At 44.5% G+C, this 13,801-nt stretch overlaps 1 protein-coding gene across 3 annotated transcripts in view; it reads left to right on the top strand.

Moving 5' to 3' along the window:
* The window catches only part of LOC127447827 (poliovirus receptor homolog), a 62,980-nt gene extending 49,757 nt beyond the window's left edge, over window positions 1-13,223 (top strand). Inside the window, exons 6-8 of one of the 3 annotated variants that reach the window (XM_051709912.1) lie at window positions 12,062-12,193; window positions 12,454-12,557; window positions 12,800-13,117. In XM_051709912.1, coding sequence (XP_051565872.1) covers window positions 12,062-12,193; window positions 12,454-12,557; window positions 12,800-12,988 — 425 coding nt within the window. In that variant the 3' untranslated portion in view covers window positions 12,989-13,117. Of the gene's footprint in view, window positions 1-12,058; window positions 12,194-12,453; window positions 12,558-12,799 lie in introns of those variants that run through there. The other 2 variants (XM_051709911.1, XM_051709914.1) reach the window with 2 other exon arrangements.
* The last annotated feature ends 578 nt before the right edge of the window (window positions 13,224-13,801 follow it).

The raw sequence follows: 13,801 nt of genomic DNA, 5'->3' as shown, positions 1-13,801 counted from the left end.
CACAAAACAAAAAACTTTTGTTTTCCCCCTCAATTTCCTGAAAGACACATTCACTAACCCAACTTAATGAACAGGCCCAGGGGCACTAAGGAGTCTAAATCTAGCCCTGATGATCATCAAGATGTTATCTGAAACATTTAAAAACAGTAGCACACTACACTAGAACACCATCTGTAGTACAGGCTACCATATGAAATGTTAACTATGCGAACACTGGCCATGATGAAGGCTATGCTATTTCATAAATTTTTAGTAGCTGATGTTTCACAATGTCATTAGAACATAATTGTACTTTTGGTCCAATTCTTGGCACCCCATCCTGGATCTCATACATTTTCACACCCTGGTTACAGCCCTGATTTTAAGGGAGAAGCGTGCAGCATACCACACGGGAAGTCAGCATGTTTTAACATCAGCTCCAGCATGTTTACCTTCCTCTGCAGCACAACCAGAAGCACGCTGTGTCAGCAGTGTGGGAAACCTGAGTTCAGATCCTGTGTTGAACAAGAATGTACTGTATTCACCTTCGCATAATCAGAGTAGAGCACAATTTGAAGTTTGGATTTTGCTCCCTAACATTACATTTTTACTCCACTGATGGTTAGGTTTTTGGGTTTGGGGGGTACAGTTTATAAAATATACATTCCTTATCTTCACTGTATCACAGCCTGTACAGCTGAAAACAACTTGCTTTTGGCGCACCTCCGTGGACATTTCACCCGGAAATGGAGCTCACGTGTTCCCATACACCCAACACTTACCGCTTTGGCCACTGGGGGGAGTGTTTGGTATTTTGGTAAACAAATACCAATTTTAGCAAAAGAAAAGTCAGACTAATGTTTCCGATTTCACTGTGAGATCAGTCTGAAAATGTATGGTGCTGAGTGTACGACTTTTGTGTGTCAATGGACGATAAAGAAATATAGACATTATTTTGAATTAGTGGAGTGAAAAAACAAAAACTATTCTGTGAAAGGGGTTAGTAGGTGTTTTAGAAAGTTACTTGAAAGTAAAGTAATTAGTAATGTGATGTGACTATATTTTTGCAACCTGGTCTCATAGAAACATGTTACTATACCTTCACTTTTGCAAAATGATCTTTACGTGGCTTAATTTACATATCTCGGCAGTTTCCTGGTTAAATGAATACTAGAGGCGCAACAACAATGACTTTTATTCCCTTTCACACAAATTAAGAGTAGAACGTCCAATTATCAGTCCATAAACACTTAGCTGTTCCTCACACAATGCTGTCTTATGACATCTAAAAACTTTTACTATAGTGTATGACTTGTAAGGTAATACATTTTAACGTTTGCATTACATAACCAACATTAATAAGCTTGTTTGTGCACAGTCAAATTGCACAGTAGCTCAACTGATAGAGTGTTGCACTTGCGATGCAAAGGACTGGGGTTGACGTGTAAGGCGAAGGTCGTGTTTCGTTTTTCATATTACATGTGCTTTTTATGACACTAATGGTTATGTTTAGGTCTAAGGTTTAGGATAGGGAGCATCAGCCATAAAAATCTCATCTGTTTGGGAAAGCATTTATCTAACTTTTAGCGCCACTCAGTGATAATTTTTTCTCGTAACTGCCGCGATACGTACAATGTCATTGTGCAAAAATTAAGCCCCAGTCACATAATTTTCATGAGATCAGGCTGGTATTTAGACAAGACACAAATTTTGTTAATAGGGCAGCAAAAATTGCAAAACGAACGAAATTACGATGAAAGAAATGCTTTTGTGATGATTTAGTTGTGAGAAGTACAGGAACAGCACTGTGAGAAATAACCACACAAGACCCCAGGCACATGACACAAAACAGTGGGAGGAGGATCATTGCAGGCTCCTGGGAGGAGGATGGAATGCAGAAAGCATGAGAAACAGAGATAGGATAAACAGTCCCTCAACTGTTAACTAGGGGACCGATGCAACACTTAGCAATGGAGAACAGCTCAGAAAACATGTTAAAATGTCAATAAGAAACATTATAAGAAACATCATAATGGACCATGAGCAATATAAAAGCCCTCTTTTGTATATATAGTAGTTTTGACATAAACACACACACACACACACACACACAGCTGAGCTTTGACCAGTGACAGAAATATATGATAACAAATTTTCCCACATCAGAGAGTTAAACAATATAGATGTAATCTAACCCGGATAAACCTGAAAACATTTTCTTGCTCTCCCCTCTAAACATTAACATGACACCATCATGCTTTAACAAGGCTGTTCAGATATTAATCCAGAATGAAAACATCCTGGTTACTTGTGTAACCTCCTTCAAAGACCAGAGGTGTTTCGGACTCCCAAGGGTGACCCCTAGTGTCACTACATCGACACAACGTCCAGTGAGTGATAGATAGGGAACTGAACTTATTTCCAAAGTTTTGTTTGTATAACAAATAAGTCGATAAATGAAAAAAGTTTCTGAGAGCAACCTGGCTAATAATGAGAGTCATTAGGTGTGCCTTATCAATCACAATAAGACTTTGAACACCTGAACAACTTTGGTCTAGATTATACAAAAAACAACAACAACAAAAAATTACGAGGTGTCATGTTGTGTGATATATACAGTAATTGGTCTAAAACCATTATTAAGAAACATATGTCCGCCCTTAGACCAAAGACATTTAAAATTTCAGATGCACTGAAAAATCAGTGTTACTTCCCATAGGCTGATCTGCTACTTCGCTTGCCTGCCATTTAATTTCACCTGTGAACTATGAACTGTGAAGTTTTCATGTTTCTAACATCACTTCATACTTGCCATGTGAGATTTGTATTCATCAATGGCGAAATATCACTCTGATGATATTGCTGAAAATTCAACAGTTATGTACACAGATGTAAAAGTGTATCTGTGTGGGAACACTTGTTCTTTCATTTGTGTGCAGCAGTTCCGAATGTTCATTTGGTGAGGGTATCAGGACTGGGAAGATATATGAACACATGATGGAAATAGGAGAAAACAAAGAGACATAGAGAAAGAGTGGAGGCACACTGACCCTGTGTAGTGAACTCTGTTTACACTGAGTGGATGACACTTTGTTCAGCTAGGTTCACATCACAAGAGGCTCTACAGAGATAAATTTGCCACAGCAGAAGGCCTCGGTGTGGTAGAGGTCACAAGCTGAAAGCAGTTCACCTGGAGGCTTTTTTTGGATTTGTGGACCTGTTGCCCTTTGCCATGGATTTCCACTGGACGCTTTTATGTTTATCAGTTATATTTTCACTTTGTGAAAGGTGTAACTCCATAGATGAAGAAACAGAATCCTCAGGTGATCAGGCAGGCCGCTTGAGACTCATGTGGCAGATTTCAATGAGGGAAGCAAAGATGAAGGAGAAAAGTAAGATCAAATCTGTGTCATAACATCTTTAGAGTATTAATGGAAATTTTCATCCTAAACAACAAATTTAAAGTGCAACACAAAATTACATATCAGGCATTTTCATAGTAAATTCATGAAATGAGTAAGATTAAAGTTGAAGTGTGTATTTCTGCACCATTGATGTCACCAATGGGAATCACTGTTTTCAAACAAATTTCATAAAACTCCTCCCATCTACCATTGGTTGTACAAACAGATTATTCTGCCTCAACAGGCCAACACTAACATGATCGCACAGGAAATCGACATGTTGCTTTCGAAAGTTCATGTACCCTAAAATCAACCCCATTTAATAATTATAATTCCTTACATTTTATAGCATTTTTCTCAGCACTCAAAATGCTTTACATAGTAGTGGGGGAATCACTTCTACCTCCACCGGTGTGCAGCATCCACCTGGATGATGCAACGGCAGCCATAGTGCGCCAGAACACCCACCACACACCTGGTGGAGAGGAGAGTATAGTTATCAGGGCCATTTCTAGCTATAAGCGGTAAAAGTGGCCGCTAAGACCCCTGAGCTACCAAGGAGCCCAGCATAGAATAAAAAATATACAATTTCAGATTTGTTGAAGACTGTATTTTGGTGTATTGTAGGTGGGCCTCCAAGTAGGATTTCGCTTAGGGCCCACATATGCTCAGAAACGTCCCAGATAGTTATGTAGCCAGTTTAGGGATGGGGATTTATAAGACACCATGACAGATAAGGACCAATGGGAGAATTTGGCCATGCCACCGGGGTACACCCCTACTCTTTACGAGAAGTGCCCTGAGCTTACACATGCCCATACACTTCACAACATTTCCAGCTTCAGCCACAGGGAGCAGTGATTTGAATTTCAGTAAGCACAGACTGATTTCTACAGCCAAATTTTCGACATACTGTCCCTGCATCCAAAATCATGTATTGTCAGAGTATGCATTTGATGAAGGACACACTTCTCGACCAGTTAAAAGTACGCTTTTTAGGTATGCATGCGAGTAGTATGAATAATTCTGGACATACTTCATCTGGGAACATGGGTATTGTCCCATGACCGTGACATAACAACAGCCGCAAAAAAATAAATAAACTCTGCAAAAACAAGCACAATTTCAGCACAAAGAACAACTTTCTTGCTATAAACAGCACTTACAATTGAAAAAAGCCACACGACTCACATTTTTTCACCTTTTTTTGTTCAACGTTTTGAATATGTCTCCTCATCTCCCTGGGCATTATGGGATAGTTAAGTGTCCCATGGATGCACACTTCAGAATCTCGCCGGAAACAGTTATCTGGGTATTTCTCGCTTACTCTTTTATGAATACTGAAAATTCTGTCACCCTACTCCATTGGCCAAAGTCTTTTTAGTAAGTCAGTCCACTTTTGGCCGTCTTTGGAATGCTCTCGGGAGGCTATTTCCAGTCATGACAGTGCAGCTCCTATCTACTTGAATGGGGAAAGACTGAAATCTCAAAACCGGTTGGTCAAGTTTACGATCAAAGAATACATTTCAAATCAGCAGTAAAATCTGACAAAACTTTTATCATAAATTGTGCTTCTTTACCTCATATCATACTGAAAAACGTCATAGTTACTTGTGTAACCTCCGTTCCCTGATGGAGGGAACGAGACGTTGGTGTCGATGTAGTGACACTAGGGGTCACTCTTGGGAGCCCGAGACACCTCTGGTCTTTGATAAAAGGCCAATGAAAATTGGTGAGTGGTATTTGCATGCCACTCCCCCGAACATACGGGTATAAAAGGAGCTGGTATGCAACCACTCATTCAAGTTTTACGCTGAGGAGCCGATATAAGGTCTGGCCATTTCAGCGGGTAGTTCAGCGTTGTGGCAGGAGGGACCAACGTCTCGTTCCCTCCATCAGGGAACGGAGGTTACACCAGTAACCATGATGTTCCCTATCTGTCACTCACTCGACGTTGGTGTCGATGTAGTGACACTAGGGGTCCCTATACAAAACGCCACAAGGCTGAACTGTGTTACGTGAACTGGCGGTGTGTGGTGGGCAGACTTGCTGTGTGCCTCATAGCCAGCACACCAGGTCGACACGTAACCTCCCCCAACACAGTTATGAGTGTCGAACGGCCCTTTTTGGGGACAAGTCGACTACCCAAAGATAGAGACGGGCTTAACCCAGTCGTGGCCTCTTTTCCCCTTCTCTTTTTCCACTCCCTAAAAAAAGAAGGGGAATTATCTGACTGGGCCGCCAGGTCTAGTCGGGGGGTGTCCCTCCCAAGGGGAAGACACCGCGGAGACCACACCTCACCCCGGGGGGGGGGGGGTATTTAAGTGGAAAAATACGTCACATGGTCTTTCCAACCATGTGGAGAGCCTTCAAGGTAGATCCTGTCCAATGGGGGAGGAGGTACTACAACATGGAGACTGGGGCAGAGGGGCTCTGCCCAAGGAAGACGCAGTTTGCCAGCAAGGAAACGAATTAGCGGAAGATATAGATCACATGGGGTTAGCCTTACAGGGAACCGCCACATGCGGAGCACCTACCCCAGAACCGGGCTCTTAGTTAGCGCGTGTACTGGGCCGGCAGTGAGTATCTCCGAAAACTCGACTGCCACAGGGCTCGGAGGAAGTCAACCAGGGAACAACTTTTGTGAACACTACTGGGAATTAACAGCGCAGGTCTTCAGCTCAAAAGGAGGTGGAAGGCGCTATGTGCAAGCGATACACCCGGCCGGCTATCCCGGGCTTATCCGCTTAGTGTTGCGTGCCACTACCTGGGACGAAACCGGTTCCACCCGGAGGTTGTAGAACCTCGCAAAGGTGTTGGGTGTTGCCCAGCCCACTGCTCTACAAATGTCTGTTAGAGAGGCACCTCTGGCCAGGGCCCAAGAAGCCGCTACACCATGGGTAGAATGGGCTCGTAGCCCTACAGGGGGCGGCATGTCTTGGGCGAGATATGCCATAGATATGGCATCAACAAGCCAGTGGGCGATCCTCTGCTTGGAGACAGCGCTTCCTTTCCGCTGTGCACCAAAGCAGACAAAGAGCTGCTCAGAGAGTCTAAAGCTCTGCGTGTGATCCAAATAGATGTGCAAAGCGTGCACCAGACACAGCAACGCCAGGGCTGTGTCTGCCTCCTCCTGGGGCAGCGCTTGCAGGTTCACCACCTGGTCCCTAAAAGGAGTGGTGGGAACCTTGGGCACATAGCCCGGTCGGGGTCTCAGGATCACGTGAGAATAGCCCGGACCGAACTCTAGGCACGTTTCGCTGACAGAGAACGCTTGCAGGTCACCTACCCTCTTGATGGAAGTGAGCGCAGTCAGGAGGGCAGTCTTCAGGGAGAGTGCCTTAAGCTTGACTGACTGCAAAGGCTCAAAGGGGGCTCTCTGTAGGCCCTGAAGAACTATGGAGAAATCCAATGAAGGAAAGAGGGGCGGTCTGGAGGGATTCAGCCTCCTAGCGCCTCTTAGGAACCTGATGATCAGGTCATGCTTTCCTAAGGACTTACCATCAACTGCGTCGTGGTGTGCTGCTATGGCAGCAACGTACACCTTCAAGGTGGAAGGGGACAGCCTCCCTTCCAACCTCTCCTGCAGGAAGGAAAGCACTGATCTGACTGCGCATCTCTGGGGGTCTTCGTGTCGAGAAGAACACCACTTAGCGAACAGACGCCACTTCAAGGCATACAGCCGCCTCATAGAGGGGGCCCTAGCCTGAGTGATCGTGTCTACCACCACGGGTGGTAGGCCACCTAGGTCTTCCACGTCCCGTCCAGGGACCAGACATGGAGATTCCAGAGGTCTGGGTGCGGGTGCCAGAGGGTGCCCCGTCCCTGAGAAAGAAGGTCCTTCCTCAGGGGAATTTGCCAGGGGGGAGCTGTCACGATGAGCGTGAGGTCCGAGAACCATGTCTGGGTGGACCAGTAGGGTGCTACCAGGACGACCTGCTCCTCGTCCTCCCTGACCTTGCACAGAGTCTGTGCAAGTAGGCTCACTGGGGGAAACGCGTATTTGCGAATGCCAGGGGGCCAGCTGTGTGCCAGCGCGTCTATGCTGAGGGGAGCCTCGGTGAGGGCGTACCAGAGCGGGCAGTGGGAGGATTCTTGGGAGGCGAACAGGTCCACCTGTGCCTGACCGAATCGACTCCAAATCAGCTGGACCACCTGGGGGTGGAGTCTCCCCTCTCCCCTGCGGGAAACCTGCCGTGACAGCGCGTCCGCTGTAGCGTTGAGGTTGCCGGGATATGAGTGGCTCGCAGCGACTTGAGGTGCTGCTGACTCTGGAGGAGGAGACGGCGGGCGAGTTGTGACATACAGCGGGAGCGCAGACCGCCTTGGCGGTTGACATATGCTACCGCTGCTGTGCTGTCTGTCCGAACTAGCACGTGCTTGCCCTGGATCAACAGGGACCTCCACAGCGCGAGCAGAATTGCCAGTAACTCGAGGCAGTTGATGTGCCAACGCAGCCGCGGACCCGTCCAGAGGCCGGTGGCTGCGTGCCTGTTGCAAACAGCACCCCAGCCCGTTTTGGAGGCGTCTGTCGTGACCACGACGCGCCTGGAGACCAGTTCTAGGGGAACACCTGCTCGTAGAAACGAGAGGTCGGTCCAAGGGCTGAAAAGACGGTGACAGACCGACGTAATGGCCACGCGGTGTGTCCCGTGGCGCCATGACCGTCTCGGGACTCGAGTCTGGAGCCAGTGCTGAAGCGGCCACATATGCATCAACCCGAGCGGGGTGGCCACCGCCGAGGATGCCATATGCCCCAGGAGCCTCTGAAAAAGTTTCAGTGGAACCGCTGTTTTCTGTTTGAACGCCTTCAAACAGGTCAGCACCGACTGGGCGCGCTTGTTCATAAGGCACGCCGTCAGGGAGACTGAGTCCAACTCCAAACCGAGAAAAGAGATGCTCTGAACCGGGAGGAGCTTGCTCTTTTCCCAGTTGACCCGAAGTCCTAGTCGGCTGAGGTGCGAGAGCACCAGGTCCTTGTGTGCGCATAACACGTCTCGAGAGTGAGCTAAGATTAGCCAGTCGTCGAGATAGTTGAGAATGTGAATGCAACCCACCGCCTTTCTTTGGTTCAATGAAGTAGGGGCTGTAAAACCCTTTCTTCATCTCGGCTGGAGGGACAGGTTCTATCGCGCCCTTCCGTAGGAGGGTAGCGATTTCCGCGCGCAGGGTAACAGCGTTTTCGCCCTTGACGAAGGTGAAGTGAATACCGCTGAACCTGGGCGGGCGCCTGGCGAACTGAATCACGTAGCCGAGTCGGACGGTCCGGATCAACCACCACGATGGATTGGGAAGCGCAAGCCATGCATCCAAATTCCGTGCGAGGGGGACCAAGGGGACAATGTCGTCGGACGTACCGGCAGGTGGGGCCTCGCGGCGGGGCGGAGCGCGAGGTGCCACAGTACGTCGTGGCCGTGCTGAGTCTAGGTGGCGCTCCTGGACCACTAGTGTGGCCATCGTCCGCCCGAGAGACCGCGCCGTGACCTTCGTTGCCCGGAGGGCGAGGTCAGTCACCGAGCGCAGTTCCTGCATCAAATCTGGGGCGGAACTACCCTCGTGCAGTTCTTTCAGTGCCTTGGCTTGGTGGACCTGCAGTAGAGCCATGGTGTGCAGGGCAGAGGCGGCTTGTCCAGCAGCACTGTAGGCCTTGGCCGTCAGGGACGACATGAGCCTATAGGGCTTGGAGGGGAGCTTAGGGCGTCCACGCCAGGTGGCGGCGCTCTGCGGGCATAAGTGCACCGCGAGCGCCTTATCCACCGGGGGAATCGCCGTATAGCCCCTGGCCGCCCCGCCATCGAGGGTAGTGAGAGCGGGGGAACTGCGGAGTCAGGGTCGGGCAGTAAAAGGTGCCTCGCATGACTTCGTCAGCTCCTCATGCACCTCCGGGAAGAATGGCACTGGAGCGGGGCGCGGCTGTAAAATTGTCCAGAGAGCGCAGGTAGTAGTAACCGAATGTCAAACGAATAACGAGCAAAAAACTTCTGGAGATAAGGTAGAAGTTTCAGTGTTTGTTTCAAATGAAATGCAAGAGAAGCACTAAATAGTTTACAGGGAAGATAACAAACACAACGTCCTCCTTATGGACACCATTTATCAATCAAATATTTAATGTGCATGTTATGTCCCAGGACGTATTTGTTGGTTCCTTTCTTTGTCAACTTGTTTTATTCGGTTGCATCTGTGGATGTATGCCATTGACCTTATTGCAATTGGAGATTTTGCCACTTTGTGCTGTGGTTTTCCTGTTTTGTCTCTCTCTCTCTCTCTCTCTCTCTCTCTCTCTCTCTCTCTCTCTCTCTCTCTTCTCTCTCTCTCTCTCTTCCTCCGTTCTCCTTGCAGTGTGATTAACATCAGGTGTCTGCAATGATGATTACCACTCACTCCCCTGTCTGGATTGGTTGGTGAGGAGAGGGAAACAGGATAAATCCCAAGCAGATCTTCACTGCAATGGAACTTCCCTTTTTCCCCATCCCAGGCAGTTGTGTTTGATGTATTGCTGCGACATAGTGTTGTTGTGGTCATCATCTATTGTTGTAAATAGTGAGTTGAAGGTAACTGTTGTTAAAGTTAACCTTAATCATTGTGTAAATAGTAAATATTGTAAATACTAGTTAAGTGTGGAAGTTGTAGGGAGATGGGTGCCATTTTTGTTCAACCTTTTATCTTTTCTCCTGTGTTTTGGTTAGTGAGGGAGGTAGGGGAGTTAATGTTGTTTATTTGCACTTTTTCTTTGTTAGGTAATGTAGTTTTGACTCCCCAACAGATGTTTAAGTTTTGCTTGTTATTTTGGCCTTTGCCCCCTCCTGAAGCCTTTTTGACTTCCTTTTCTTGTTTTGATTAATAAATACTTTGTTTTGGATTTTAAACTCGACTGATCATTGAATGCTGGGATGGGAGAAGGGGAACCCCAAACCTTTTTAATTTTGTTACTCCTCCCCAACCCTAGACTGGGGTGGTACGTAACACTGCGGCACAACAATCACAAGGGAGAGGCAAACGTGTGCTCAGTAACAGAGAATTGAACTTAACATTAGCAACAGCATTCTCAAAGAGGCGCACACCAAGTGCACTCAATAAGGAACTGACAGACATAATAATGATTTAAAAAACACATCGAAGCCATCTTATTGGTCACTTATAATTACAATGCATGCAACTTTTTTAAACTCAAGAAAGATATGTGCATTAAAAAATTAACTTGTTACACTGGATAATATAAAATGAACTAGTGAATTTTAAAAGGTGCTTAAAAATTCTTAGAAGAATCTAAAAGGAAATGGTGACCATTTACAAGACCAGTAAATGCTGATTATAGCCTACTGATTAAATTCTAACCTAAAATCTTGATGTAGCCTATCATTAATTTTACCCAAGAATTTTACTGCATTAGTCATTCTAAAGAACAGCATGGCAACATGGCTTGAAGTTTGTGGGTAAAACCAGAATGTTAGGGTGTATTGACTAATTGAAACATTTGTTATGAGCCTGTTTTGTTTATTTTAAAATTAAAATTGTTAAATTTGTACTGAAATTTGGAGAATTTTTGGTTGTCTTTAAAAAATTGCATGTTTTAAACAGCAAAATAAAAAATGTAAAAAAATGTATATGTGTACAGGGGACATTTAAAGTATAATACAGTTGCCCCCCTACAAGCACACCCGGACCCACCCTGCCCCCACCCTGTCAAAATTGTCTAGAACCGCCCCTGCCACTGACCAATAAGATGTGTTGTTGTGGTAGCAGCATGCAGCACACCTGCAGTCTGTGATGTTCATGCACAGGATTAGAGCTTCAGTATGCAGTATGCAACAGGTCCTGTCTAGCTATTATCAAAGACACAAGGACAAATCTATGTCGCATGCTGAGAACTTTCACTAATAGCAAAACTATGTTGGCTGTATGTTTGTGTGTGTGTGTGTGTGTGTGTGTGTGTGGGCAGGTTTAAGTGGTTTATGAGGACTTTTTTTTAGGTTACAAACTGGTAATTACAAGGGTATTATGCTATAAATGTGGTTTATGGGGACATTTCTAGTGTCCCCATAATTCAAATCACTTAAAAAACATGCTAAATGATGTTTTATTGAAAATGTAAAAATGCAGATAGTTTTTGTGAGGTTTAGGGGTAGAGTTAGGGGATAGAATCTATAGTTCGTACAGTATAAAAATCATTATGTCTGTGGAGAGTCCTCATAATGATAGCTGCACCAACATGTGTGTGTGTGTGTGTGTGTGTGTGTGTTTGTGTGTGTGTGTGCGTGTGTGTATGTGTGTGTGTATTTGTTACTGGTTTGTTTGTATCCCTGATATTGAAATTTTAAATATTTCTCTCTTTTTTTCCTTTGTTTTTCTGCATGATGACCAAGAAATTGTACAGTTTTGACTGTTAGTCAATTTTCTTCATGTCTCTTGTCTCACGCCGTTGTCTCTTTCTTCTCACATAGTTAAATAATTTAAACTCAAATCAATATTTCATGCCCATTTATTTATTTGGCCATGTAATAATCAGGATTAGCAGATGTTATCCAATCTTTATTGCAAAATAATCCCCTTCAGGGTGATAAAAGACTTGTTAACCCTTTCATTTTTTATTTTGTGATAATTTAACTACTGTACATTATTTATTCTTTCAGTAAACTTGTTTTCAGATGTTTTTTACTTGAATCTCAATCTTCCAGCAGATGTACAATATTCCAATCCAGCTCAAGGGCTCATCATACATCAGCTTCTCTACTGCCATGTTGGGATTGGATTCCACCTCCAGATTCTGATGAATGGAAGTGTGTGGGGTGTGCACAAGCCATCTGAGTACAGTACGATTTATTCACTTTCACCCGCATTTATAAAAGGGAAAAGGATTGGACTCTTTGATCAATAAGACATGTGCACAGTTCTGCATTTCAGAGTAGTTTTTGCAGTTTCATCAAGCTCTTTTTTCTCAGAACATCAAGGAAAATTCTATTTCCTCATGATAATGTTTATATTGTACATATTTATTTCATTTGAATTTAATGAGTCAAAATTTGCATCACTTACAATGTAGTGATTTTCTCATTGTATCTTTGTCTTTAAGGCATATTGAGAGTGTTTGCTATGAGGCCTGGTGTAGTGGGTATTTGTGGTATCAAGAGTGAGCTGTATTTGTGCACGAACAAGGAAGGAATTGCACGTGGAATGGTGCGAGAAAACTGTTATGCATGGCATGTTTCTCAACCCAATGACAAAGCATCACGCTTCTCAAAATCACTATCATCTATTTAAACCCTTTGTTAAAGGCATTCATTTTAGATTATGTGAAATAATGGTCATGTCAGCTACTTGAAAGGCAGAATCCCTACTATTATTAAAAGCAGCCTGAAATAATGACACATTTACAAAAGTATAAATATTAACATTTCAAACATTTCTTTGTTGTATAGAAGCAGTTCTCAAACGAGTGTCTATTCAAAGAGCACATGGAGGAAAATCACTACAACACCTACTCCTCTCTGGCCCACCCAAATCTTTACCTGGCTCTGTCACAGCAAGGCCAACTGAGGAGGGGCAAAAGAGTGGCCCGACACCAGGCCTGCACACACTTTCTACCTGGCCAACCCCTAACTCACTAAACACTCATGCACCATATTATATTACTACAGTGTTAATCATATTCTTTCATCATTTTCTGTATTTGTTATTTAACAATTTAGTTCTAAGCTCATTATGTATTAGAATGCTGCAGATAAATTCTGAAATTATAGCAGACAAGTCTTCCGTAGAGCTCTCCTCTAACAACAGTTCCAAGAGCACGTCTAATGCTATTCGAAAGAGACCAGCTTTAACTCTTCCTACATGATGAAATATGCATTATTTATACTAATTTTCTAATGAATGTATTCACTTATTATGTATGCCTATCTGTCTTTCTATCTATCTATCTATCTATCTGTCTGTCAGTCGGTCGGTCGGTCGGTCGGTCGGTCGGTCGATCGATCGATCTACCTTCTGTCAGTCTGTCTGTTTTTCTGTCTAGAAACCACCTATCAACTAGCCAGAACACCCTAGCAACCGCCTAGCAACCCCTCAGTGCACCCTCTCAACCTCCTAACAAGGCTTACATCCCTTCAAACTTCACATCAACTTCAAATCTCTCTTCAAACTGTCCACTTATTCAAACTACAGAAAGGCTATATAATCTTCAAATGGTTTACATTTTCAGACAAGGCTTTTTCATGCCAACATGCAGTTTGTATTGACAAACTTCTCTTTTCAAATTTTTTTTTTGCCCCATCATTTTCTGCTCAGAATGCCATGTATTCATGGAGACAATGCTCAATATTAACCCAGACTAAAACCCTTTTTTTCTATGTAAACCACTTATTCGTACACTTTAATCAAAATGAATCAGTCGATCTATTCAATATCTATACCATCCACGTCTG

Source organism: Myxocyprinus asiaticus, chromosome 11 (assembly GCF_019703515.2).
Source record: "Myxocyprinus asiaticus isolate MX2 ecotype Aquarium Trade chromosome 11, UBuf_Myxa_2, whole genome shotgun sequence".
Lineage (NCBI taxonomy): Eukaryota > Metazoa > Chordata > Actinopteri > Cypriniformes > Catostomidae > Myxocyprinus > Myxocyprinus asiaticus.
The sequence above is the reverse complement of the archived record's forward strand: the minus strand, read 5'-3'. Positions and strand labels throughout refer to the sequence as shown.